General features: G+C 50.0%; 1 protein-coding gene across 2 annotated transcripts; it reads left to right on the top strand.

Moving 5' to 3' along the window:
- Positions 1–6,209: 6,209 nt before the first annotated feature.
- WNT5A (Wnt family member 5A) lies at positions 6,210–27,133 on the top strand. Of its 2 annotated transcripts, none has more exons than XM_060631326.3 (5): positions 6,210–7,586; positions 13,573–13,706; positions 14,935–15,185; positions 19,598–19,890; positions 24,140–27,133. In XM_060631326.3, the coding sequence occupies exons 1-5, from the start codon at positions 7,581–7,583 to the stop codon at positions 24,596–24,598; spliced, it is 1,143 nt and encodes a 380-aa protein (XP_060487309.1). In that variant the 5' UTR covers positions 6,210–7,580; the 3' UTR covers positions 24,599–27,133. The 2 variants fall into 2 exon arrangements, with proteins under 2 accessions (XP_060487309.1, XP_060487307.1); XM_060631324.3 differs by lacking the exon at positions 6,210–7,586 and adding an exon at positions 13,045–13,161.
- Positions 27,134–27,606: the final 473 nt, after the last annotated feature.

The raw sequence follows: 27,606 nt of genomic DNA, 5'->3' as shown, positions 1-27,606 counted from the left end.
GCCCTCATAGTAGGTGGTCATGAAAGGAAGACTCTTAAAAAAAAAAAAAAAAAGAAAGACTCTTCATTCCTTCTTATCTAGAAAGGATAGGTTTGATCTATATTAGACTCTAGTTAGAACCAAATCTGCTCATTATCTAGATGCTGTCTAATGAGATTTTATTTTTCTTCCAGTCAGCTTCACAGCATGTCTAAGTCCGAGAAATTTGAAAAATATTATACTTTTCTAGATTCCTCTTCCAGAGAAAGGAACTTGGCTGAAGAGCTTATACCCAGGAGTGTGGCTGGATAATGCGTTGTTTGGGAGCAAAAGTAATAATGAAACTACTAAATCAGATTTCCAAATCCCAACACACAGATTTAGGCACGCAATATTGAAAATTGTGGACAATAAATAAATAAAATAAGGCAAAATAAAAATTCCAGCATTTTCTCCTATCTCTCAGATGAGAAAGTCAACTTCTTTCTATGTTACTAAATGGACTTGTGTCCCCCCAGAAATGGTTAATGTGCATTCTAAACCCAGTATCTAGATGCCCACTGGCCCACATAGAACACGGGATGGATAACAAGATTGAGCATCTCAGCTGTCTTTTATGAGAAAATGCCAGTTAAGAGAAAACTTTTCAGAAGAAACAGTATGACAAGAAGGGAGAGTAATAGAATACTGTCTTTCTTCAGAGGAAAACTATTTCTCTTATCAGACTCCTTCCACTTAAGGTAAGCCTTGTGTGGAGGAGGCCAGAGGAAAAAGTGTGGGCACATTTAGGGAACTAGGGAGACACCTTTCAAAAAACAGTTTTCCTTTCTTTATAGGTAGATAAATTATGGTGGTTAAGCCCCTGCTATTTAGAGTCAGATTACCAGGGTTGAAGCTCTTGCTTAGCAGTTATAGGGCTATGGGTATGATCATTCATTCATTCATTTATTCATTTATTCTGAGCACTTCCTCTGTGCCAATTACTAGAGGTTATAGGTTTGAACAAGACAGACAAGATCCCTGCTCTCCTGGAGCTGACATTCTAGTGAGGGGAGACAGAAAATAAATAAACATGCATGCAAAAGAAGTCAGAGAATTTTAGGTCAGGATGAAAGAAGAAAATCATACAGAGGATCATCGGCAGGGGGAGCAGGGGCTACGTTAAGTTAATATGCACGCTGAGGTGGCGACCTGCATAGTGTGAAGTACCCAGATCAGAGGAACAGCTTTTCAGGCAGAGGGAACAGCAAATGCAGAAGATGCATTCTGATGAGCCTTGCAGGCAGGTGGGGACTGGTTTTCACTTTATCCGATAAACTGGCGAGTCCTTGAAGGACTTTAAACAGGGGAATGATATACTCTGAGCTGCCCTGGTGAGAGAGACCTCACGTCCTCACCCATGCTTCAGGGATAACACAGGAGGAACACCAGACCAAACTCGTTCCAGATAATGGGGAATTCACGGGACGCTGCTCCACATGAGGTCAGAATTTAAGGCGGATTGCCCAGTATGGATGCTGTGGTTCCTGATGGTAGTGGTAGAATGAGGGCGGAAGGTCAAGACTTCATAGTAAGCTGATTAACGAAGAAAGGACAAATCTTCCACAGGCCGGTTGGTGTGGCTGATTCTGCCGGTATTCATGTTTAGTGCTTATGGGAGTGAATCAGAAGCTTTCAGGAGAGACTCTTTCCACTGAAAGTAAGCTTTATATGGGAGAGGCCCAAGGAGAAAGTGTGGGCACACTTGGGGAACCAGGAAGACGCCTTTTAAAAACGAGTTTTGTCTCTATAGGTAGATGAAGTGTGGTCGCTAAGTCTCTGTTATTTAGAGTCAGATTGCCAGGGTTCATACCCTCGGCTTTGGACACTAAAACAGCTTGAGTTTATAGAAATTGTGACCTCTTTAAACCTTTCCTTTTCTCCATATCATGCAGATAATAATAGGATTTACCTCATGAAGTAATAAGGATAAAACACATCAATGAATATAAAGAGCTCCAACAGGCGGCATCTGGTGCATAGTAAGAGCTCAAACAATGTCCCCAGCAATTGTTACCATTATTCATTAGTCATTATTATCTTATCAGCCTCATACTTATTGGATTCTATCATGCAGACACTGCAGATAATCCTATAACTGCCTCTCACATTTCTCCTCTTTTCCTGGACCCCTCCCCCACCCCTCCTGAGGCAACTTTTTTGTCTCCGGATTTTACCCAGGGCCCCCGGGACAGACATTCCTAGTGTTGAAATAATCACAACAGCTATCTACAGGGGCCTTTGGAACATCAATTGTTAGAACATCTCTAATATATTCCATTCTACAGGGGAGGAAATTGAGGCGCAGAAGGGGAAGTGACCACTCAGTCAGCGAGAGGCAGAGCTGGGATTCAGACTCAGGTTTGTTTGGCCCTGATGCCCCTTAAAATTAAAAGAAAAAAAAAAGCCGAAAGTATCCATTCAGACCCCCCCCCCCTCCTCCCACTGCCCTCCTGTAAAGCACCATTGATGATAAAAATAAAGAGGGCTCTCAGTGAGGGGAACACAGTACAAGGAGAGCTTGAGTCAGGCCGGTGTCCAAAACTGTCCTCCAACCTCAAGGCGGTCCCTGTCCTCCGCAGCCCAGGGGCTGGTGGCATCACAATGCGACGGTATTACTTTGACTGTGGCCATGTGGTGGTGAGGAAGCCCCGACCCCCTTCCGGCCTCTTTGTTCTGTTTAGTGCTCCATCTGTGGGCCCCTCGCAGGCAGCCCGGCTGGTCTTGACTCTGAGGCGAAGGAGTAAACATCTTGGGGTGCTTTATTAGTTTATTTCAGAAGATGGAGTCTGTTTGTCCCTGGGGCCCACCCCTCTTTTATAGCCTCCAGCCCTTCTTAACAAATTCTAGTGACTGGAGAGAAAACCCCTTTCTACAGTGGATCATTAAAACACCACCATAAACCCAGGGCCATAAAATATTATTTGCTGGGCATAAAAGGGGGGTCGATTTTCCCAGAATGACAACCCAGGCGCTGCTTTCTCCCACTCTGGGGAAGGCAGCACAGGGGATGCGATCGTTCGTAAATTCCTTATCTTGCGCTCCGTTTTGGTGAAATAACCCTGTTGGGAGAGCAGCCAAAACTATTGATTTATTTGTTCCACAGACTCAAAAGCATTTTTAATGAGTGGAGCATGGTGATGCCTTGCTATTGTGCCTGCAGATGACTCAATCTGAGTGCACACACCCAAATGCACATGGGGTTTGCAAGGGGAAACAGGGAGTTCCACAAATTGGAGGTGGATTGAACAAGAACCTTTGAAGGTGGGGATGGAGAGGCATTGGTTTCCCTTCTTTCAACCGTCTGCTCACCCCCTAGGCAAGTCCACCAACACCCAGAAATGGACTGGCTCTTAGAACCGAGCCTGGTTTTCCAGAGAAGCACCCTGCGGACTGAAGGCTTAAAATGGATTTCCAGTTGGTTCCCTTTGACATCGTTCTCTGGAAATAACACTTTTATCCATTCATGCATTCGTTTGGTCATTCAACAAATATTTTTGGGCACCTACTAGGTGCCAGGCACTGTTCTGAGCAGCACCGTTCTAGCCATGGAAGATACTGTTACAGAGCTTCCAGCACCCTTGTGGGGTGTAGTCTCAGCACACACATCATTAGTATCTTCAGATGAAACTCACAATCCTGTATCTGAAGTCTTGGGGCCAGATCGGTGTGTCAGAAAATTTTGGAATTTTTTTGAATGATAAAATGGGGGCATATAATTATTTAATTTGTGGAAGGCCCCAGTGAAATCTGGGGAAGTACCCAATAACGCAATGCTGTTCCCATTTCTTCAGTGAAAAGTGTGGCCATTCACTGTAACTGGAATAAATCAAGATTATAAACGGTCTTGTCACATGAGGTCCAGTTCTGCTTTCTGAAGAGCAGGTATGGAGCGTCTGGGAAGTGACCCATGCTGGGTACTCCATGACCCTCACCGTTCATTCTTGCCATGTCCCTGATTTTCAAGGTCATCCATTTCCTTTTCACTGCACCCCTGCCACAGGTCCTTATATTTCTCTGTGTTTTGTTTGTGTGTTTGTGTGTTTATTTGTGTGTTTAAGAGGATTTTGAGGCACTGAAAGGCTAAATAGTTTGTGTGAGACTTGACAGCTAGAAAGTAGCCTAGGAGGGTTGCAACTTCAGAGTCTGCACTCAACCACTGCCTAACACTACTGTCCTCTAGAGGAAAGACAGCAAAGCAGGCAGTGAAAACTACCGGGGCTGTGTCTACACAAGCAAAGGCAACTGGAGAAAAGCAGGCAATAATCCAGATAATTGAGAATATAGCAAATTTTAGAAAAAGGTCTGTGTTAGATAGCCAGAGTTTCTGGACAGGCTGTAGGAGTAGAACAAGTTAGTGTCCTTTCTCTTGTAGCAGTAAGTTCATCTATGTGGACTCAGGGACACTCAGGCATGGAGTGGCTTCAGCACCCCAGGAGAGCTTCCTTCTTCAACAGGTCACTTCCTGCCACTTTCCAGTGCCTCCAGATGTGAACTGGATCGCTGAACTGGTGCCTCTGGGCATCGCTGGGTTGCCTGCCTCCTTTGGCCAGGAGACTCCCAAGCTGTAGTTACTGGTTAAAACCCAGAAGGGAGAGGGGGAAATGGGGAGGGGAGCTGCCCAGGGGAGGTTTTCCAGGCACAGATCCCTCTTGTTTAGACTCTCCCCTGGAACTGGCACATCTCAGAACAGATGGAAAACTGGAAACCACCCATAGGTCATTGTTATGTGGTCAAGGCCTAAAGGTGAGGGGAAAGGGGACCCAGGAGATGAATGGGAGGTGTCTCAAGAGGAGCTTTGATGACCTTGGGCTCCCCCTCCTCAAGGCTGCCTGCACCCTTGGCTAAAGAAAGCAAGCCCAGAGGGAGAGAGGGCATCTCTTTCAGTTTGTGGGAAGCCCATACTGCCATTTTGCTGCCTAGCAAAAGGAGGCCAGCGCTGGGAAGGAGTCCCATCAGCTGAGAGGAGTAAGGTTCAGGAAGGGACCAGGAAGGGTGGGACAGCGTCTCTGGACCCTCTCCCAGCGCGACCTGGGGTGGTCAGCCAAGGGTGGGAATGGGGGATGGAAGAAACAAAACAAAACAGTCACCACCCAGAAGTACCCAGGCTATGGAGTTTTTGCTTTAAGGTCAAGTGCATGCTGCTGGTTGTCAGAAATTGAATCCGTGTGTGTGTGTGTGTGTGTGTGTGTGTGTGTGTGTGTGTGTGTGGTGTATCTTCTACCTCCTCGGGTGTCTAGACGATGGGGAGGACTCAGAATAAGAATTGTGCTCCACTGTGAGGCATGGTTTGGTGGTGGCGCTCCTGGCATGCTGGACGTGGGGGCCACACATCCACCAACCCTGTCCGGGGTGGGGGGGACACCCACAGGTGTCTGCAAGTGTCTAGAAGCTCCAGTGCTTGGAACTCTGTTTTGCGGAACTTCGGCGGCTTCTCATCTGAGGGCACCCACCTAGATTCACCAGGCAGCACTACACCCCGCGTCTGGGTGCCCTGGGTCTCAGCCAGAGGCCCAATCGAACACCCCAGTGCCCAAATCTACTACACTGGAGCGACGCAGGAGGTGTGCGTCTACCCTAGTCTCCAGCCCCGGGGCTTAGGGGACCCTCCCCCAGGGATAAGAATGGGGAGGAGGTCCTCCCAGAGGTTCTGTGCCCGGGGCAGCAGGCCCCCTGCAGCCCCAGTGGGAGCGGCCTGGGACAGGCGAGCCAAGGGGTCCAGACCGGGAAGTTGGGGTTCAGCCTCCCAAGGGTCGGAGGCTTTGGAAGAGCGCAGACGGCCAGGAGGCAGGCAGGCAGCGGCTGCGGAATCAATCTCTCTCTTTCGGCAGATGCCTGGGGGATGGGGAGCCCAGGGAAGGGGGCTCGATCAGGGAGCGTATTCCGCCCCCCCTGCACCCCAGCCTTGGTACGGCTTTAAAATCCTGCGGAGTTTGTCATAGGCCGGTCTCACCACGCATGCGCAAAGGCGAAGTTGAGGTTTTGTGTTTTTTTTTTTTTTTTTCTTTCTTTTCTCCCCCCTTCCCTCTCTCTTTCCAGCCGCCTTTGGTTCTGCAACTTAAAAAAAAAAAAAAAAAAAAAAAAAAATTCTTTTTTTTCCCCCCTCTGAAAACTGCAGGGGAAAGAGGAGTCCGGAGAGAGGGAGAGAGAGCGTGAGGCAGTTGGCGAGGAGGGCCAGGGGGTGGGGGGGGGGCGGGGGGGACACGGTCCCCGCGGTCAGTCAGTCTGCGGGGCACAGGATCGCGTGGAAGGCTGCTGCAAGCTCCAAGGCGCCGCCTCCGCCGCCCAGAGTCCGGTTCGGTGCGGCCGCCGCCGAGCGAGCTCCTCCCGCCGCCGCCGCCGCCGCGCCGTGCCCCCGACCGCCCGCCGCCCGCTTGCAAGCTCGCCCGCCCCTGGGGCCCCGGCGCCAAACGAGGTGGGCAGCCGCGCCGGCCATGGACCGCCAGAACTGAACAGCCGCCGCGGAGCCCCTGGCCCTCGCCCCTCCCCAGCCCCACGCCCGCGGTGCCCTCGCCCCTCTTCGCCCTTCGCCCAGGAAAGGCGGGGAAAAGACGGGGATTAACCCGAAGAAAGAAGGGAGTGGGGGGGGGGGGGGAGAGCCAGTATCTCCCCTGGGGCAATCGCCCATCGCCCCCCGATCCCACCGCGCGCAGAACTTTCGGGGGACAACTTTTACCCATTTTGCGCCCCCTTTTTGCCAAACCGTAAAATGAAAGGACAAAAGTTGGCGCTGACTCTTGTAGCTCCGATGGCGACTTGTGCATTTTCAGCGGCATCTCCTGGAGAAAAAGCCCTGCGCGCCTGATTGTTCTGTGGCCCCAAAGATTCAGTGTGTGCGTGTGGGGGGGTGGTGGGGGTGTGTGGGTGTGTGTCTGTGTGTGTACACAGACGTCCACACACTCACTCGCGGCCGCAGGATCAGCGCCTGGAAGCAGACGTTTCGGCCACAGACTTGGAGAGGAGGAGCTGGAGATCGGGAGGCGTGAGCCGCCAGGAGTTTGCAGAATCCGTGGTGTGAATGAACTGGGGGCACCTGGGCGCGCGGATCGCCCCCGCCCCCGCCTCGGGCCAGAGTTGAGTAGTGGGGGCATTTTTTTTTCACCCTCTTGTGAAGAATTTTTTTTTTTTATTATTTGTTGTAAAGTCTTTTGCACAATCACGCCCACATTTGGGGTTGGAAAGCCCTAATTACCGCCGTCGCTGATGGACGTTGGAGAGGGAGCGCCTCGCCGCGGAACAGTCGCCTGCACGCCCTCGCCGGACCCGCGGCTCCCTTGTTGCGCGCCGGCCCGGCTTTGCCTTTGCTACCGGCCGACAGGCTTCGGCGCCCCCTCGGTTCCCTGGCGCATCCCGGCGCTGCTCCGGCTCGGGCCCCCAAACTTGGGCGCCAGTGACCGCTTCGCCTGTGATTTCCTGCGCCTGCCGGACGCGCTCAGGAGGAGCCCGAAGCTCTGCGCCGGATCGTCCCCCCAGGCTTAACCCGGCCGCTCCGCTCGGATTCCTCGGCTGCCCTCGCTCTAGTGGCGACTTCCTCCCGGCAGCCGCGTCCCCTCCCCCTCGCCATGAAGGTAAGTGTTCTGTGCGCTGCCGACGCTCGCCACTTTTTTTTTCTTTACTTTTTTTCTTTTGGAAGTTAACTGACCCCCCCTCTCCCCCCCCTTCCTTATCCCTCCATTTCTCCTGCTGCCTCTAAAAGCTGGAACTCCTGCGTAGCTGGCAGGGACCTCTACCCCTTCGCCCACGCCCCAACCCCTTCGCGCACTGCCTATCTCTCGGGAGACTTCTTGTCCCACCAAAAGTTCTGCAAACCTTTTAGACTTTGGGGGGAAAAAAAGTGAGGATGAGCCAGGACAGAAAAAAGCGGTTCACAGATGACTTTCCTTTTGCCCTGAGAAACACCAGTGTAATTTACTATGTATATTTCAGTAACAGGATAATGATTCAATTCAACAAATATTTACGGAGCGCCCACTGCGCGGGCACCGAGAGGGTGTGTGGCCGGGGCTCGGAAAGGGGAGGAGGACTCCTTGGTCGGGAGACTGGGCAGCAGGACTAGGAGCCGACACCCCAGAGCCGTGCACCGCCCCCTCTTCTCTCGTCCTCTGCTGCCGGAGGCCAGGTTGCAGCCTCGTCGCGGCCAGGGAATCCTAGAGCTGCAGGCCGTGTGCCTTTAAGAGTGCCTGGTGGGGGGCCAGCGCGCACCCCGGCGCGGGAGCCGGGTCGCGTTATTAGCATTATTAGCCGCCACTGGGTGAGCTCAGGCACTTTGCCGCGGTGATGGGGGCGGGGAGTGCTGGCAGTGGTGGCTCTAATCCCGTCCGCTGGGAGAGCGCACCCCGGCCCCCTGCGCGGAATCTGCCCTGTCCTTTGGAAACATTTGGGCCTCCGCGTTGGGAGAGCGGGCGGGAGGCAGTTTGTGAACTCTTGTTTGTTTTAATTGTCAGTTGTATGTTAAAGCCGAGTCACACACTCTGAGGGTCACCGGGAGTTCACTTTTGCGAAAAGTTAACATTTCTTCCTGCAATATAACTTGCTATTTTGCAAACAACTTCTCCTATCCCTGTCCTCCAAGCTTCGATCCTTATTTCCACTCTTCTTGATCTGTTTTACTTTTCTTGAAAATAAGGTTGGAATAAGAAGTAAAATATTTTGGAAAACAAACAAATCCCCCCTCCATCCCCCACCAAAAAAAAGTTTAAAAAGAACCCGAAACCCGAAGACCCCGCGGCCTTGTTTTACTTTACAATTCCAGTTTGGCATCGGGGCGCCTTCTCCTCTTGCGTCTTTAAATGGACAACTCGATGTTTGGGAAGTCACTTGGAGGCTGGGTTGGGATCACACCTACAGACCCTGCCCTCCCGCCAATATTCAGGCTGCTCCAGCCTGATAATGGAGATTTCGTTTCTAGAAAGCCTCTGCCAGGGGAGTTCCGAGGGGGCAATGCTGAGTGCGCGCAAGCGATGGAGAGGCCGCGGAAATTGTCCCGAGTGTGTAGATCCGTGCCCTGCGTGTGGGGGGAGTAAAGGGTCAGTTGTTCTCGGGTCTTGGGCTTACTAGCCTTAGTCCCGCCCGGCCCCACAAAGGAGGACCCTCCCCAGGAGGACTGGCCCGAGAGTCTCTAGTTCTTTCCCTTCCCTCACCGGAGCGCCTCGGTGCACAAGGGGTTATTAGCACCGTGCGCGCGGAGTTCTGCTTGTCCCGCTGCCTTTTCATCCTCGCCGTGCGGTGCCGACTGCCCCCTGTTGGCTGCCTTGAGGTAGGACACCTGGGAGTCTGTTCTTTGGGGCCGGCAGGCAGCCGCTCTCCTCTCCCTCCCACCTCTGGCTCCGTTGGTCCTTCCCGACCACCAGGTTCTCCCCTCCCAGGAGGGCCTCTCCGAGACTCCCAGAGGACAAGCTGCAATGCGCGGCCGCCGCCGCACGGAAGGGGCCAGAGGTCCGATCCAGCAAACCGGGCTGGGCCGTGTGGAGGAAGGGTTTACCTCCTCACCAGGGTGAAGGAACGGGAGCGTCGCCCTAGGAGGCCTAGGGTCCGGCTTCTGCGCTCTCACCAGTGCCGTCAGTGGGAGGTGACAAGTGTTGCTTTCTCTTTCTCGACCTCAATTTCTTCGTCTGTTAAAAAGTGGAGTTCAAACTGCCTCTGAAGGATAGGGGTTGAACTGATCTTTAGTTTTTTCTCCTTCCACTGGACACTATGTTCTTCTTCTGGATAGAGTTGAGAATCTGTGCTAGGAGTTAGACAACCTGTGTGAGAAGGTGGAAGTGATACGTGTGTGCGAGGAGAAAGAGAGAGTCTTGAAGTCTGGAGAGACTTGTCCAGGGGATGGAAGTGGGGAGACAGGGAACACAGCTGGGCTTAGCCACAATTCTGCCTTTGGAGAGTCCTTGTTACAGGACCTGCGGTTCAGTCCTGAGCCTGGGCAATCCTTGCACTGATTTGGGCGCAAGGAGCTCCCACCACCTTCTCTGTCTGGCTTCCCTACACCCCCCACCCCCTACACACACCACACACTTGGAGCGCAGTAGACACTGTTGTTTGGCAGTGTCCGCCCGCGAGGGGTGGCCAGGGACACCCCGCGCCCAGGCTAGGGGAGTGAGGGAGTGCTCCCTCGTTGCCTGCTCCCCCAAAGCAGATCTCCTGTCCGCCTGGGCTTGCTCATCCTTATCCACTCCGCTTCTCTCCGCATTTCCTGGAGCAGGGCGTCCCAATGCTGTGGTTGATGCCTTTTATCTTCCGCAATTTTCTGTTTCTCTCCTTCAAGGAGAGATCACAGTGGGGAAGGCAAAGTTTATTTCCCACCAAGAGCTGGCATTCTTGGAGTGTCCTATCCTTTTAGCCACCGTGAGCCCAGGTCATACATTTCAGACTCCTCGCTGGTCTCCCTCGTCATTTCCATTTTCACAGACTTGGGCGGGCGGGGGCGGGGGGGCACTCTGGACGCAAAAAGCCTAGTGAAAGGGCATGCCCAGACCGAGTGAGGTAGCACCAGTGGCCAAGGGTCGAGAATCTTCTCCCTGCCTTTGCGGAATTTCTCTTTAGGGGCGGTGGGGCCGAGGATTTGGGTGCTGCGCCTGGTAGGGAAGCTTTCTGTGACCCAGGAACCTCTTCTAACCAGAGTGATGGTTTCCCCTCTCTCACCCCTCTTCACCCCCGCCCCCCCCCCCGCCTGCACCCCAGTTGATAAAGAAGGTTTAGGCACACCTCAATCCAATGCGAAGGCTTTGGAGGAGATATCGAATAAGCACCACTGCGTTGAGCTGCTCTGACTTTGGAAACAAGGGCGCAGGAACGCCCTACCCCCACCTCACCCCTCCCCTGCGCTAGAACCTCTCAAGTACCCGAAATCCCCCTCCCCATCACACGCTAGGAACAGATTCTGAGGATCCGTACACTAGTGAGTTTCGCCGGGCCCTGGAAGTGTCCGAAAACATTCAGCCCGTTCTTTGGTAAACTCAGTCTCTGCGCAGAACTTTTGTTTTAGCCCTGGTGTGACAGTGTCCAGAGAGGTCTCGTTTCGTACGGTCTTTTCGGATCAGATCTCTTGGTAAACAGGCAGGGGTGTTTACCCTACAAAGTCGATGTATTTATTACTTGGCTGTGGGTTCTTTCAGTGCTTCAAACTTGTGGGGCCTTTTTTGGGGGTTGCATGGGGATTGGAGCGGGAGGAAGGCCAAGGTGTTTCCGGGCAAGCGCGCGGGGTTAAGTGGAGACGCGACTCGCGGGGCTCTCCTGCCCGATCCCCTTTGGGAACAGCTGGCCTATCCCCAGTATGGAGCTGGGGAGACTGAGTCTCGTAGACCCAATGGCCCACTCCTAGCTGGGAACGGGCGGACTCTCCCCGGGGTCTTTCGGCCCAAAGTCGGTTCGGTTTGTGTGGCTTCGCCTCTAACAAAGAGATCCGCTGTAATCCGCCGAATCTGTTATCAATTTCTCCGTTGCCCGCGCGCCCCGCCCCGCGCGCCCCGCCCGTCGGGAAGCTCGGAAAGTGCGCGCGGCCAGCAGTCTTCTCCGCCGGTGTCTCGGAAGCACGCCGGTGCGTGTGTCTGTGCATGTGTTTGTGTGAATGTGCATGAGTGTGTTGTGTGTGTGTGCGCGCGCGGCCTTGTCCGCCGAGGGGGGAGAGTCGATTTTGCAGCCTGGGCCGCGCGCGAAGGCAGACCTCGCAGCCCACCCCCTCCCCTAGAAGAAACTTGACACTTCTGGCGGGGGTGGGGAGGGAGACCGAGCCTTCTCTCTCCTAGGCTGGGGAAATCCCAGGTTTCTATTCTCCGGGATGCGCCCCTCGCTTTGCGGTGTTTGGAGAACAAGTGGGCCAAGGGGTCAGAGCGCTGGCTAGCGGGCACTGGGGACCACATAAACATTTCCTCTCGGAGAAGCCCCGAGCTGTCCTGGTCCAAAGGACGGCGGGCTGGGAAAAGCCTTGGCACGCTCCTGGGCCCCTAAGTGTTTCTAAGGCCGCCTAGGTCCTCTCTGCCCCTTTGACGGCGCACGTTCCAGGACCTTCTGCTGCCCAAGGCGGCTCACCTTTCCTTTCCCGAGGAAAGGGCTCCCTGGGGGCTGCGGGCGGTGCAGCGGGCTACCCTAATCAGAAATGTAAAAGAGGATTTTGGAAACCCGCTCCTCCCACCCGCACCCGCCACTGTCTCGCGCCGCCGCCGCCTACAGGTGGAGAAGTCACCAGTGGGGAGGAACGGCAACGAAATCTTTCAAGGCCGCCCCCCGCCCCCGAAATGCTTCACGACGGGAACCTTCACCGCCTGGGCCCTCTGTGCCCTGCAATCCAGGGGCTCAGCCGCCGCGGAAGCCGGCGCATCTCTGGCCCCGCCTAGGGCTCACTCGAACCGGCTCTGGCCTCGCCCTGCACCCTCACCGTCCGGGACTTACCGAACCGAGTCTGAATTGGGCTGGAAGGTGGGGTGGGGGTGTTCTAAGGGCAGGCTCACTGTGGCGCGATGGCGAAGTGGCCGACAACACCAGACCATAACCGGAGGAAACTGGAGTCGCCCTTGGCTTCCTTTCCTCTTTCTCCGTGGCAGCTGTCAGGAGTGGGGACAGAAGGGGGGGTGGCGGGAGGGAGAGTGAAATGAAAAAATCAGAACTTGTGGGAAGGCAAGGAAGGGATCCTCACCTAGGACAGTGGGACCCGGACCCCCTTCTTTCCTCGGGGGTGCTATCTCTTCTCTGGGGTACACTGAGTCCGAGGAGGAGCCCGCAGGCAAGGGAGGGGGCACAGTTTTCCGGTTTCCTTGGTTGAGAGAACCGATCTCTCTCCCCGTTATCCCTCGTGCCCCCCCCCCCCCATCGCCTTCTCCCCACTCCAGTCTGGCTGAAGAGTATCCTAAGGAAACCCCGCTTGCCCTTCCCCCTCTGGAAGTGGCTTCCCCCAAAGCGGCCTGTAAACTGATTATGAAACATACGCTGTTAATTCCGAGCTGCATTTCCCAGCTGGGCACTCTCGCGCACGCAGCTCCCCGGGGCCTCGCCCCCCACCCCCTGCCCTTCCCTCCCGCGTCCAACCCCCACTCCCCCACCCCTGAGCCGGCCACCCCGCCTCCTCCGCAGCCGCCGGTGGCGCGCTCCACTCGCCTTCGCGCTGCTCTCGCCCATGGAATTAATTCCGGCTCCACTTGTTGCTCGGCCCAGGTTGGGGAGCGGACGAGGGTGGCGGCGGGTTCCCGAGTGAATTCCTTCCGAGGAAGGACCCAGCACAGCGCGGACTAGAGGGGAGCGAGGGGGTGCGGGAAGCGAACAAGCAGGAAAGAGGCAGCGCTTGGCACCGGGGCTTTGACTCAACAGCATTGAGACATGTTTGTAATCGCTGGCGTGCCCCGCGCGCAGGATCCCAGCGAAATCAGATTTCCTGGTGAGGTTGCGTGGGTGGATTAATTTGGAAAAAGAAACTGCCTATATCTTGCCATCAAAAAACTCACGGAGGAGAAGCGCAGTCAATCAACAGTAAACTTAAGAGACCCCGGATGCTTCCGTTGTTTAAACTTGTATGCTTGAAAATTATCTGAGAGGCAATAAACATCTGCTCCTTTCTTCCCTCTCCAGAAGGCGATTGGAATATTAAGCCCAGGAGTTGCTTTGGGGATGGCTGGAAGTGCAATGTCTTCCAAGTTCTTCCTAATGGCTTTGGCCATATTTTTCTCCTTCGCCCAGGTTGTAATAGAAGCCAATTCTTGGTGGTAAGTTCCTTTTAAGTACATATTCTTTATTTTATTTTAATTTTTTTAAAAGATTCATTTGTATGATGCTGCAGTTTTCAGAGCTGAATCCTGAATTTGAGTCCATTTATCTCATGCATATGTATATAATATATTTTACCTTATATATCTAGAAATCAGAATTTTCTTTTAACTTGTTAATATTGTCAAGCTTATCTTTAGCTCCATAGGGAATGGGAACCTATAAATCTTCGCTTTTCTCTATGAGGCCCTTGTTCAGATGTATGCTTGTAGTACATCACGTAATAAAAGGGAACCAAAATTCACTTCTCTAATAATTGTAAGCCCATCTATAAAATTTACTTTTTGCCACCTCTGGGTAGTAAAAGTGAGTTCCAGCTTTTATTTTCTGTCACTTGAGGTTATTAACCTTCAGGGTCTGAAGTAGGCAGAGTTGTAGGAAGACAGCTAAACTCCAAGTGGGGAAGTATTTGCGCTGGAAATTTGATCAAAAGGAAGTTAACTTGAAGTAGTCAAATGTCCCTAAATGAGGGTTTCTTTCTGGTTAGGGGCCTTGTAGATCGACTGCAGTATATCCAGGGGATTATTTCTGACGGCCTTCTGGATATTTTTTCCCTGTAAATGAACAGCGTTTTTCTGACTGTCAAACATGACTTGTACTCACTGGATACCCTGTCTTGGGTCTTTGACAATCACATAAGGAGCCCTTTTAAAATGTCCAGAACACGGTGAATTTTCTCCAGTCTCTATATTTGCCTCAGCATCCTTCCATCAGTCAGAAGGAACCTCTATCTCCTCCCCGTGTCTAATTGTGTCTACTTTCGGCATTCATACATTTGCAAAGGCAGATCGGTCCAATTTGTGGGGCAAAGTGAGTCACTTTCTCTAATGTCAGAGGCCCATCCCCAAAACCGCCATTTCCCCCTTTTCTGAGCGCATTCCGGAAATATTGGTTCAGGTATATGGCAAGGAGGGCAAGGAAGGGAGTGAAAACCTAGCTGAGGAGCCAGATGGCGGGGTGGGGACTACAATACCTCCGTTTTCTGAGTGCAGTTTAAACAGAGAAGTTTTATGAAGCCCTCCTCATACTTTGTCATGAGGACAAGCAGGAGAGAAAAAGCATCTGTGTGCTTAAAACCATGTATTGCTGACATGCTTTCAGGGGGCCTACCTCGAGAGTTCACGTAAATCTTGAATGCACATCTCCCCCCCCCCCCCCCCTTTTTAGGTCGCTAGGTATGAATAACCCTGTTCAGATGTCAGAAGTATATATCATAGGAGCACAGCCTCTCTGCAGCCAACTGGCAGGACTTTCTCAAGGACAGAAGAAACTGTGCCACTTGTATCAGGACCACATGCAGTACATCGGAGAAGGCGCGAAGACAGGCATCAAAGAATGCCAGTATCAATTCCGACATCGAAGGTGGAATTGCAGTACCGTGGATAACACCTCTGTTTTTGGCAGGGTTATGCAGATAGGTAGGAAACCATTTCACATATTTTCAAATATAGGTCCATTATTCTTCTGGAAAAAGGCTTTAGGGTTTACTGACCGGCTTGATAAGGAGGGGAATCTTTCCAGCAGGGTGCTGGCTGGGGAAGTTTTGTCTTTATTTCTGCTTGCCTTCATTGCTGTCCCCACACCTGATTATAAGCTTTGGGCTTTTTTTAAACCAAATCAGAAGGGAAGCATCAAAGACACCTCCGTGTTTTCTGAACACTTGATTTTTTCGAAAAAGCATTTTGTTTAAAATAGAAGCAGAACACTTATTTTGGTTTCTCAAAAGTGGATGAGGAAAGCTGAGTCATTTATATCCTTTTAAACTTCAAAACTCTTGTAACTGTTAGAAGTGTCGTAAGCCACAATTCACATGGCCCAAGCATCAAACTAAATACTGTCCTCTTTCGGATGCTGGATCTGTTGGAAGTGAATAAGGTTTTAATTTTCCTAATATAGATATTTCCTGAGGCTACAGAGATATATATGTTAAAAAGCTTTATTTTTAGTACCAAAAAGAATTTTAATTAGAAGTGATCCAATTTACATTGTGATTTTGGCAATTGATATAAAAGCACATGCTTCAGATCTCAACCTAGAAACTTAAAAAAAATCTTAAATGTATTGCTCGCATTCAGATTCTGTATATTAAATGTATCATTGAACTTATTCCCTGCAGGGAGGAGGTGGCCTTAAAATTGGGCTAAAGGCGAAGCATTTAGAAAATCAGTTTGCCTCTGGTTTGCTTTAATAGCATAGGATGCTATCTGACAGATGTGATCCTATGTGTGTTTTCTAGTGTGAGTATTTTAGGTCCATTTAGTTTTATGCAAACAAGCCCTTATAATTAATATGACTGCGGTGATTCCTAAAATAAGAAGCCATTTATCAAAGCAATTAACTGTTTAGACTGACTGAAGATAAAAAAAAAAAAAAGTTGGCTTAATATCCGTCACGGGTGGATAAAATGCTTTTTTAAAAACCCTGAAAAGTGCATTCATTGAGAACAAAAAAGAGTTGTCAGTGGATGTTTGAGCCAAGCGACTTCATATACTAAAATAATACAGGACTGGAAGCCATTCCTTTAATTGAATGGGAAAATGGTCTGCAGCCTCAGCCTGCAGTTTCATAGGGCTTTGTCCTTCCTGTTAATGATTAAAAAGTGCTAATGTATATACTGGGATCTGAATCTAGGAGTTCAGCGTCAGGAACACAGGAGCTTTCCCTGAATATGGGGTGCCCTGTGTAGTTAATTGGGGATGTGGTGGAGATTCCATTCTGCATTTTGAAATTGTGAGTAAGTTCAAAACCTCTTTTTTTTTTTTTTTTTTTTTTTAGCTGTATCAGAATGGTAAGTTGTCAGCTTTCTCTTCTCACCTTTGCCTTCCCCCTAAACTGCCTTCCTCTCAAAATAATGGGGGCATGTTTTCACAGGTATATGAGTTAGCAAAAATCAATACATTTTTAATGGTAGCCAGGAAGCAAAACAGCAATTGGCAAGGTTCTCTGTGTAGTCCCTCGAACACAGCTTTGATTTAAGATTCTCTTCTTGTCTTCATATGTAGCCTGTTTTGGGCCAAAATGTTCAGAATAAGCTATCATTTGCTAAGTGGATTTGAGTTCTGCTGAAGATTTATTTAAAATGTGGTCCAAGATTCAAAGGGCCTGCTTCCTCAGGGAACAAGCAGAACCTTTGGTACAAAGGCTTATATTTAATTGTCCCTTGCAGATACTCTCTCTGGTCCTCAGCTGTGTGGTATTCCCATCTGGGTTGGTGGTAAGTGGGTCCCAGTAGAACCTCCTGGCAGCCTCCAAGGGAGCCTTGCTAGATACCACTGTCAAGTTAGCTGATGTCCTGGGCATCTGAGAACACATTCTCCTTTGCCAAAAGTCCCCCAGGTGCCTGGGGTCTCACAGCACAGGAAGCTGCTGCTGGGTGGTTCGCAGTGGAAAGGCTGATGGGGCCTTCTCTTCTATTTATTTAAAGAGATGGAGAGAAGAAAAAACAGAATAGATTTTTGTGGAAGAGGAACATGGACCCAACCCCAATAGTGGGAAATTTACTTGGCTTTCACTTTTCTATTTATGAGTCTGTTTGAAGAGAATGAGCTAAGGGAAAATTTAAAACAACTTTGATGCTGAAAGGTGTGTGTGTGTGCATGTGTGTGCATGCATGTGTGTGTGCACGCGTGCATTACCCCCTCCAAAGCACTCAGTACACCAGGGATGTGAAGAGCAATTCCTGTCCATGAGAATCTGACCCTGTGATGGGGCCCTTGTCTGAGAAACTCAGGCTGCCATTTCCATCCCTCTTCAACTCATTTTTCTAGGGTGCCAGTTGCCTGGGAGGCTCTGTATACAATTGCCTCCGTGAAGGGCTCACTCTTCATTTTGGAAACTTTCTCATTTTTCATCACCCTACGCTTTCCTCCAGCTTTTGTCTCCGTCTCTTCTTTGTCTCCACACTGTGAAAAGATATGTAAGAAAGGCTCCATTTTGAAGGGGCCTGAGGGTCGGAATAGATGTAGATTTCACAGGGCAGGAAGCCTAACTGAACCAGTAGTATTCCATCCAGGAGGACTGTGTCCACAGGCTATTAGCCAAAGAGCACTTTTCAAACTGACGTTTTCCCTGCAGTGACCAATTAGCTTGGAGATTTCTACCAGTTTGTGTTCCAGGGCAAGAAAGGAAATGCTCAAGGTAGACTCATGAAAAAAGCAGCATTATTGTCTTTGTATAAAAGCCCTTTTATGCGCTATCTACTCACAGGACAGTGTCTTATTTTCTTCTGTCTCCAGAGGATTTTTTTTATGTCTTTCACTAGCTGCTGCCTTATTCTACAAGTGTCCCATCCAGGGCCACAATATTTTCTGTGCTATCAGTATTAATCTTCAAATAACTCCCTAGAATCCGCCTGCCCACCTCATTTCACTCCATCCCCTGATGTGCTCTGGCTCTCTGATTTGAGCTAGATAGATGTAACACCCCTTAGGAACTTCCTGGATCCTCCTGTCAACCACCAGCACACTCCTCAGGTTATTCATATTTTAAAATCATGGGAGGGAAGGTCTGTGGTAAAAGGGAATCTTCACCATTCCTGGAAGGAGGAATCACAAATGGCTGTGGATTGAAATGTAGAGCTGAAGTGCAAGAGAAGGGCAGCCCATGGGCCCTGGAATTGGTACAGCCCCCCTCCTCAGCCTGGTTGGGTCTGAGTCCTGTTGTCAGCTGTTCTGCTGCTGCATCCCCCCCCCCCCCCAAAAAAAAAAAAAAGATGGTTAGCAAGCTTTTTAAGTGTAGGAGCAACTTATTCATGTACAGGGATTTCAGGGCCAGAAGGGGCTTTTTTTTTTTTTTTAACCTAGGCACCTAGTTCAATACCCCTATTTTATAGTTGAGGGAAATGAGCCCCCCACCCCTAGTATACCCCTCAGGCCCAGCTTCAGCTGGCAGGGTGTTAACCCTTTCTCTCTCATAGCACGACATTTTTATTTTCAGTGGCTTCTTGTTACAGAAATGTCTCCATGTACAAGTGAAAATTAAGGTAGTCTGTGACTGCCTCCATTTTCCTCCTGGCAGGGCTCCTCTATCAGTGTCTTACAGGGAAGTATTCTTTACAAGAAAGAGGGGGAAAGAGAAGACCTTTTTTTTTTGTTCTCCCCTGAGATTGTGCTTTTTCTCTTCTTGCTGTTATTCCAACACTTTGAGGCAGAGGCTATGGGGTGGGGAAGGGGGTTGAGGAAGTAGCATCAGAGACAGCAGGCTGTTGTGAAAGTAGACCTCCATCTTCCTGAAGGAGAAGTTACCAGGCTAACCCGGTTTGGGATTTAAGAAGAGGCACGGTTCACTACAGTACTGTAGGGACAGGTTTAGAAATGTCCTCTGGAGAAGTCCTGGCCTGAGACAGGCACCAGGCTGCATGATGGAGGAAGGGGAGCCAGGCCACAAGCGTGTGGCTGCTGCAGCCTCCGCGTTCTAGGGCCTGAGATTTTCAGAAGACACCAAACGTTAAAATTAAGTGTAAGGAAGTCTCCCCACATTCTCTTCGCCCTCCATGACTTGTTTCGTGTGCCTTTTGGGAAGTCAGTCTCCAGGATTTTCAGGAGTTGTAGGGAAAACCACAACAGCGGAAGAGTCCGCTGTCGGGCCCTTCAGGGTGAGAGCAAAGACGTCAGGGGGCTGCCGCTCGCGTCACTTGCTGCTGCTGCTGCTGCGTGTTGGGGCGGCTCTCCTGGCTTCCCCGCGGCCGGTGGGGGCGGGGGGGCTGGCCCGGGTCGGAGGGGTGCTAGGGCTGGGGCGCCCCTGCCCCCGCCCGGGGCCGCTGGGGGGCTCCCGATGCGCTCCCCGCGGGGCCGCGGGCAGGCGCCCGGTGACCCCCGCGTCCCGCCCACAGGCAGCCGCGAGACGGCCTTCACGTACGCGGTGAGCGCCGCGGGGGTGGTGAACGCCATGAGCCGCGCGTGCCGCGAGGGCGAGCTGTCCACGTGCGGCTGCAGCCGCGCCGCGCGCCCCAAGGACCTGCCGCGGGACTGGCTGTGGGGCGGCTGCGGCGACAACATCGACTACGGCTACCGCTTCGCCAAGGAGTTCGTGGACGCGCGCGAGCGGGAGCGCATCCACGCCAAGGGCTCGTACGAGAGCGCGCGCATCCTCATGAACTTGCACAACAACGAGGCCGGCCGCAGGGTGAGTCCCGCCCCGCCCCGCCCCGCGCCCTTCTCGGGCGCCCCGGCTCCTTAGCTCGGTCCTGCCCTGTGCCGCCCCTCCGTGTGTACCTGTCCCTCCGTCTCTGCGTCTGTCTACTTCCTTCCCTTTCTGACTCTGGCTCTGTCTTTGGTCGCTTTCCCTCTCTCTCTGCCTCCCCGTCTAGCTCTCTCCTCCTCTCTCTGCTTCCCTTCCTCCCCGCCCCACCTACACATGGGCCTCTCTGAAGGGGGGTGCACGCCCCAGAAAGGCCTCCTGAAGGTGAATCATCCCTCCCGGGCCCCCTCCAGCAAAGGTGCTCCTGCAGTTGCCTGAGAAAGAGCTTTTTCTGACTTTTTTAATTAGTCCCCGGTGCAATTGGCCAGCCCAGCTCAGCTCAGAAATAAAAATGTGAATAACGTTCGCCCTTCTCCCTGGAACATGTTTGTGGTTGGGCTTAAATTTGGGAGAGGGAGCTATTTATCCCAGTAGGTGCCCAGTGGAGAAAGCCCTCACCTCAGCTTCCAGAACTTACCTTTTCCCTTACTTGCTTTCTGCTTGCCTCCCCTTGTGTCGTTAGATAGCAGGCCTGAGGGATTGAGGGTTTTGTTTTGTTTTAAGAGTTCTTCTAGGAAAACTACAGCATTTTTAGCAGTGTGGAATTTTATAGGTCTGACCATCAGGCCAATCGAGGGTGGCTCTGGATAGAAGGGGGAGCCACTCAGAAGTGCCCAGGGAGACCAGCTTTGCAAGCCCTCACCAGCCTTCTGAGTCCACTCTTTCCTTCTCCTGGTGGGAAGCTTCTCCACAATAGTTAAAAAGACCCTTTTTTCCTGTGGTTAAACACATGGCACTTTATGGCTGCTTTAAAATGAAGGGGTGAAACTTTTCTTAACTTTGGCAGCATTGAAAACCAGGGCCATTATTTTTTCACAGAACCCAAGGTAGGTGCCAGGAACTTTCTGGTCAGAGATTTCACTCTTCTGTATTTTGGGGTGAGGAAAAGGGAAGATAATCACAGAGTAAAATACAGAAGACTGGGAGGAGCCTTAGAGCCCTCTAACCGCACACCCTCATTTTTAAAGCTCGGGAAACTGAGGCCCTAGAGAACCACTTCATGGCCATGGAGGAAAATTGATGGATTGCAATACAAGCCCAGGCGTGTTTTTATTAAACGCCTGCGTCACAGCTCGGGGTAAAGGGCTATAGGCTAAATTCCAGTTCTGTTCCTTTCTGTGTATGAGCCTCAGTTTCTACATTTCTACATCTGTTGGATGGCCATGGCACGAACTATCACTTAGCATTATGTGAGGACTAACCAGGATCATATAGTAGGTGGATCCAGATGAAGTTACCAATACTTGACTACCTCTGACCAATTAAATAACGGTTTCTCGTGGTTCAATCCAAGGGCTGAGCTTAACGTCAGTGTAAGTGCTTGATAAATCATAATTGTTGGACATAATGAACCTGAGAGCAGAGAAGTCAAAGATGATTTAGATAGTTCCAGCTAACCTAGCTTCTTCTTAAATGGATGTTAAGGGAGCCTGGGTGGCTCAGTTGGTTAAGCGTCCGACTTCGGCTCAGGTCATGAACTCATGGGTCATGAACTTTCATGGGTTCGAGCCCCATGTCGGGCTCTGTGCTGACAGCTCAGAGCCTGGAGCCTGCTTCAGATTCTGTGTCTCCCTCTCTCTGCCTCTCCCCTGCTCATACTCTGTCTCTCTCGAAAAAAAGAAGATTTAAAAAAAAAGTTTTTTGGTTTTTTTGTTTTTTTTTTTTTTTAATTGATGTTATACATCTGGAGGTGTTGGGGAAGGACTAAACTGTAGATTTTTACCTGTGGTGCCCTGAGGGGTCAGATTATTGCTCCGGGTGGGGCGGGGGCAGTTGTGGCCTCTCCTTTCTTAAGCCTCCTGTTGCTGTGGTGGACTCTGTCTCCCCCACTGCAGCCGACCAAGGCCACAGAATGGGCATGTCAGCCCCACTCTCTGTGGGAGCCCATAAAGCTTGCCCCTGTCCTCACAGGGGACACGTCACATTACCCTGTGCATACAGTGTGCCCGGTGCCTCAGACCAGAAGTGCCTTCAGGACAGAGATGTGGTTGACTCTCTGGGCCTCATTGTGCCCATATTTGGTACTTTCATCCATTTAGGGGATTTCTTTGACTTCTCTCATGAAGAGAAATTATCAGGGGCTTAGCAACCAAGGAGAGAAGGTCAAGGGATTTCCAAGTAGAGAGAGGGGGTTTTGGAGAGTTGGAAAAAGCACCTTTAATATTAGAATTTCATTTAACATCTACATTTTTTAACGTTTGTTTATTTTTGAGAGAGAGAGAGAAGGAGAGAGAGGGAGAGCGAGAAAGACTGTGAGCAGGGGAGGGGCAGAGAGAGAGGGAGACACAGAATCTGAAGCAGGCTCCAGGCTCTGAGCTGTCAGCAGAGAGCCTGACGCGGGGCTCGAACCCACAAACTGTGAGATCATGACCTGAGCCAAATTCGGAAGCTTAACTGACTGAGTCACCCAGACATCCATAACATCCACATTTTTAAATAGTGAGTGAATTCTTTTTGTAAGTTTTATAATTTGAGCTGTGAGCTAAATTGAATCCTGGCAGATGAGGTTACACGGAAGACAGTTTTTCTCCAGGACAGTGGGGGAAGGGAGGAGGAAATCTGTGAACACTGTGCCAGGAAATCATACTAGAATCTCCTCGGGGCATTAGCTTTTTATTTTAGTCAAAGGGGAGCAAAGGTTAAATACATCTGCAAAACCCTTCTGCACGTTAGCTGAGTGCCTGAAACCCTTTATGCCAAGGAAGTACATTCTGCTACCCCCCCCACCCCTTTTACAAAAATAGCGCCCCTTATGAGTCTTTATAGGAAGAAGGGAGCTGTTCTGGGTGGAAGGAGCCTTCTAGCTCACTCCAGCCTCCAGGTTCCTGACAGGTTCTCTGCAGCTTGCCAGCACCACTCTGACTCTGGGGTGGGGAGCAGGCGGGTGGGTGACTGGCAGAGGAACTGTGGGTAGTAGGAACCGTAAATAGGCACCCGCCACCTCCCGGACCACTGGGCACAGTGCTGCGAGGCCAGGCCAGTGGGCGCTGCTGCCTGGAGGCCAAGGTGACCAGGCGAGAGCATAGGACTGGCACCCGGATGCCATGCACTCATCACCCTGGGGAAGACCAGATTTACTGATTGCATCAGAATGTATGCCGAGCACTTTCCTTGCATCTCCTAATTTTATCCTTACAACAATGTTTTGAGGTTGGTACCATTATAGTTCCCCTTTACAGATAGAAAAAGGAGGCTCTGAGAGGTGAATCCAGTTGCCTGAATTCAGGGGCATAGTTAGGACAAAACTCCCATCTGCCTAGGTCTGGCATGGGTGCTCTTAGCTTAGGCATTGTGGAGTAGGGTTAGGGGCTGTGCCGGAAGCGGGAGTGACAACCTGAGGTCCAGGCCCTGTTCCTCCGCATTCTAGCTGTGTGGCCTGTGCAGACCACTTTCCCTCTCTGCGTCACTGTGCCATCGTTTAACCCGCCCTGTGTTATAATGTTGTTTGGGAGGATTAAATGAGATAAACAGCATAAAGGCTCTGATTACAGTGCCTGGCACACAGCAATAATAATAGTGATGAAGATTTGAACCCTGATCCCACCTGAGCTAGACCCCTCCCAACCCTCCTACTTACCAGCTGGGTTGCCCATGAGCAAGTCACTGAGCATAAGCTGAGAGCCCAACTGTCTGAGTTGAAATCCTGGCACCCTTACCTCCCAGTGGCTGGGCAAGTAACTCAACTGTATGGCCCTCACCTTCCTTCTCTGTGAAATGGGCACGATACTAGCACTTCCCTTATAGGCTGGCTGTGGGGATTAATCCAGGTAATGAGGGCGAGGAATGGTAAATAAGCTCTGGGATGAGCGTTCAAGATGTAGTAGTTGCTGTAGTGTTTCCCTGTAAAAAAGGAAGCAACTTGAGTGGTCTCTCCCTGTTCTCAGTTCAAAGCTGGCTGTTTGTTACAGTGATGTGTGAGAATATGGTGATGAGGAGCTAAGAGCATGTTTATTTTGAAGACGGCAGCGCAAGACTTCTGGTGGCACAGGATGAGGAGGAAAGCGCCCAGGCCCGGGTTTAGCCGGTGACCATGGCTCCATGTAGAAGGTGGACGGGAGCTTTGCTAACATCCCGTCCGCCGGCTGTCTGGGGCTCGTCCGGGAGTGCATACACTGACTGTGCTGTCTCCTCACAGACGGTGTACAACCTGGCTGATGTGGCCTGCAAGTGCCACGGGGTGTCGGGCTCCTGTAGCCTCAAGACCTGCTGGCTGCAGCTGGCTGACTTCCGCAAGGTGGGCGACGCCCTGAAGGAGAAGTACGACAGCGCGGCCGCCATGCGGCTCAACAGCCGGGGCAAGCTGGTGCAGGTCAACAGCCGCTTCAACTCGCCCACCACGCAGGACCTGGTCTACATCGACCCCAGCCCCGACTACTGCGTGCGCAACGAGAGCACGGGCTCGCTGGGCACGCAGGGCCGCCTGTGCAACAAGACATCCGAGGGCATGGACGGCTGCGAGCTCATGTGCTGTGGCCGAGGCTACGACCAGTTCAAGACCGTGCAGACGGAGCGTTGCCACTGCAAGTTCCACTGGTGCTGCTACGTCAAGTGCAAGAAGTGCACGGAGATCGTGGACCAGTTCGTGTGCAAGTAGCGGGCGCTCGACGCCTGCCTGTCACCCTGCCCCGCCCCCAGGACCCACTTATTTATAGAAAGTACAGTGATTCTGTTTTTTTTTTTTAATATTGTTTTATTTTCCCCTGAGAATTACAACCGGAACCATTTTTTTTTCTGTTCCCATCTAAAAACTCTGTGGTTTATTATTAATATTTTAATTATTATTTGGCAATAATGGGGGGTGGGAACCAAGAAAAAAATATTTATTTTGTGCATCTTTGAAAAGGTAAGACAAAACTTCTTTTGACGGTACAGGATGAGGGGGAATTACATGTACCCTTAGTTGTGTGCACATCTAGAAGGGAAAAATGTTTTCTTTTTCTCAACTAAGGGGTCAGATATGGAACAGGTAGCATCCAACTGGAAGGGGGTGGTACAGATCTATGCAGGACCCAGCCTCTGTGATCAAAGTGAATTGCGAATGCTCTGGGGAGGGTGGAGAGGTCTTGAGAAACCAACAAAAAATGAGGCGCCCTCCCCCACCCCCTTCCCTAGGGACTGCCAACCTGAAACAGTTTCAAAATGGTAATTTAAAAGGCAACAGCCAGAATCTCCTATCCTTCAAAGGAAGAAGGTATATTATTTGTGTCTGTTTTCTCAAACATTCTATCTGCAGATGGTCTTACAGTAGTAGCTACTGAAACTTGGGGAGCAGGGAGGAAAATCCCGGTAGTTGAAGACCTGAGAAACACAGGTATCAAGATACTGACTTGAAGCTGTTAACAGGAATTAGGTTATCAGATTGGAAAAGGATTCCCATGTGGTTCTGGGTACTAGACTTTTTGTTTGGAGAGAGGTGGGGAGGTTGGCTTGAATATGAAGAAAAATATACTGTAATTTTCTTAGGGATACTTGGTTAATAAATAACATTAATGAAAAATAGTAAATGAATCCATTCACAGATCCTCAGCCCAGACGACAAGGTAATTGTGTGCAGGTCAGCGTTGCACCAGAGCAGAAAACCTGTTTGAGGGGAAAGAGTGAAATCGGTCCTCCTACTTGACCCCAGGACCTCTCTGATTCCTCCTTGCTTTGCTGCGATGTGATGCTGGCCATGTTGCGAAAGGCAGCAGCTCAACTGGGTCCCCTTTGATTGTGGGACAGGAAATGAAGTATTACAAGCTCCACTTGGGAGACAGTCCACTACTTAGGGATTTTTTTTTCCCTAAAACTTTTATTTGGAGGAGCACCAGTTTTTGTATGTTTTAATGACGTTAACATGGCTAATGGAGTTCCCAGAGGTGCTGCTGCGTTCACTGTTGTGATCCTGTGTAGAGACTTTCCACTCAAGCTTTTCCTATTATACTGCAGGTGTGCCCCAAGACTGTTCTAGTGTACTTGAACAGTTGCATTTATAAGGGGGGGAAAAGGTTTAATGGTGCCTCATATCTCAAAGTCTTTTGTAAATAACATATATATATATATATACACACACACATCTATATATAAATATAAATATAATTATATCTCAGTGCAGCCAGTGATTTCTAGTTTACTCTGGGGTTATTTCTCGGTCTAGAGCATTGTTATCCTTCATTGCAATCCAATTGGGATTTTTCCAAAAGGTTTCTGGGTTGAGCCTGGGCTGTGGCCCTGATGTGATCACATCTTAAGCATCACGAAGCAGCCTTGTTTCTGAGGAATCTGGAAGGTCTTACCTGATATGCATGTTGGTTTGAAGACTTCTTTCATCATCCCTGTGCCACCCCCTTTCTCCAACCTCCATTTCTGTACACTTTCCAGAAAGGGCATTACTCCTTTGTCATAGAGGTGGAAATGAAGAGAGTTTCAAAACTCGGAAGCTTTGTCAATGCGTCTGTTTCCTTGGTTCATTTTGCAGAGTGAAAACCGGTGCCTGTTAGATCTGGAGGTACCTGAGTCCAAGGAAAACTGAGCTTACGACATACATAGCTAGTTAGAGAGATTTTTTTTTTTTTTTTTTAAAGCAAGGACACCGTTTTCCTAAAAATCCCATCACATGTGTTCTTATCTCAGACTTACGCTGTTCTAAAAGTTTGGAAAGATACACATCTCCTGCAACCGTCCTAGGCTTGGTGGTCTTCATAATCACCTCCACCACCTGTGGCTCTTAATTTATTGCACAAGGATATTCACTTCCCCTCAGTTGCAGTGAATTGCAAGCAAAAGATCTTGAAATTAAAAAGCACTAATTAGTTTAAAATGTCACTTTTTTGGTTTTTATTATACAAAAACCATGAAGTAATTTTTTTTATTTGCTAAACCAGATTTTGTTCCTTTTTAGTGATTCATGTTTATGAAGAGAGTTGAGTTTAACAATCCTAGTTTTTAAAAGAAACTATTTAATGTAAAATATTCTACTTGTCATTCAGATATTATGTATATCTTCTATGGCCTTTATTCTGTACTTTTAATGTACATATTTCTGTCTTGCGTGATTTGTATATTTCACTGGTTTAAAAAACAAACATTGAAAGGCTTATGCCAAATGGAAGATAGAATATAAAATAAAACGTTACTTGTATATTGGTAAGTGGTTTCAAGTGTCCTTCAGATACTTCATGTGGAGGGTTTTTTTTTTTTTTTTGAGAAACCATGAGGGATAGTTTAGGGTGACTACGCGTCAGAATAATAGAAGAGTGGAGACTTTTACCAAAACCAAACTTTGGAAGCTTCAAAAGATTTATATATGTAATGGAACAAAAGGGGAATTCTCTTTTCCTCTATATGTTCAAAAAAAAAAAAAAAAAAAAAGAAAAGAAAGAAAGAAAAAAATCAAGCAGATGGCTTAAAGCTGGTTGTAGGATTGCTCACATTCTTTGAGCATTATGCATGTAACTTAATTGTTTTAGAGCGTGTTGCTGTTGTAACATCTAGGAGAAGAACTGAAAAGGCACACGCTTTTACCCATGACCAGTATTTTTGTCCAAAAGTATATTTGTGTTTACCACTGCATCTGTCGTACCTCTCTGTTGGAAGTTACCATGGACGGATTGTCTCATACCT

The sequence above is a fragment of the Panthera onca genome, chromosome A2, assembly GCF_046562875.1.
Source record: "Panthera onca isolate mPanOnc1 chromosome A2, mPanOnc1 haplotype 2, whole genome shotgun sequence".
In the NCBI taxonomy this organism is placed as follows: domain Eukaryota; kingdom Metazoa; phylum Chordata; class Mammalia; order Carnivora; family Felidae; genus Panthera; species Panthera onca.
This window is presented reverse-complemented; position numbering and strand designations above follow the sequence as displayed.

Bases quoted from the DNA above. Each gene is read 5' to 3' on its own strand.
- WNT5A (XM_060631326.3), top strand. The intron at 15,186-19,597 runs GTAGGAAACCAT...TCCCGCCCACAG, and splicing joins TGGCAGGGTTATGCAGATAG to GCAGCCGCGAGACGGCCTTC. The intron at 19,891-24,139 runs GTGAGTCCCGCC...GTCTCCTCACAG, and splicing joins ACAACGAGGCCGGCCGCAGG to ACGGTGTACAACCTGGCTGA.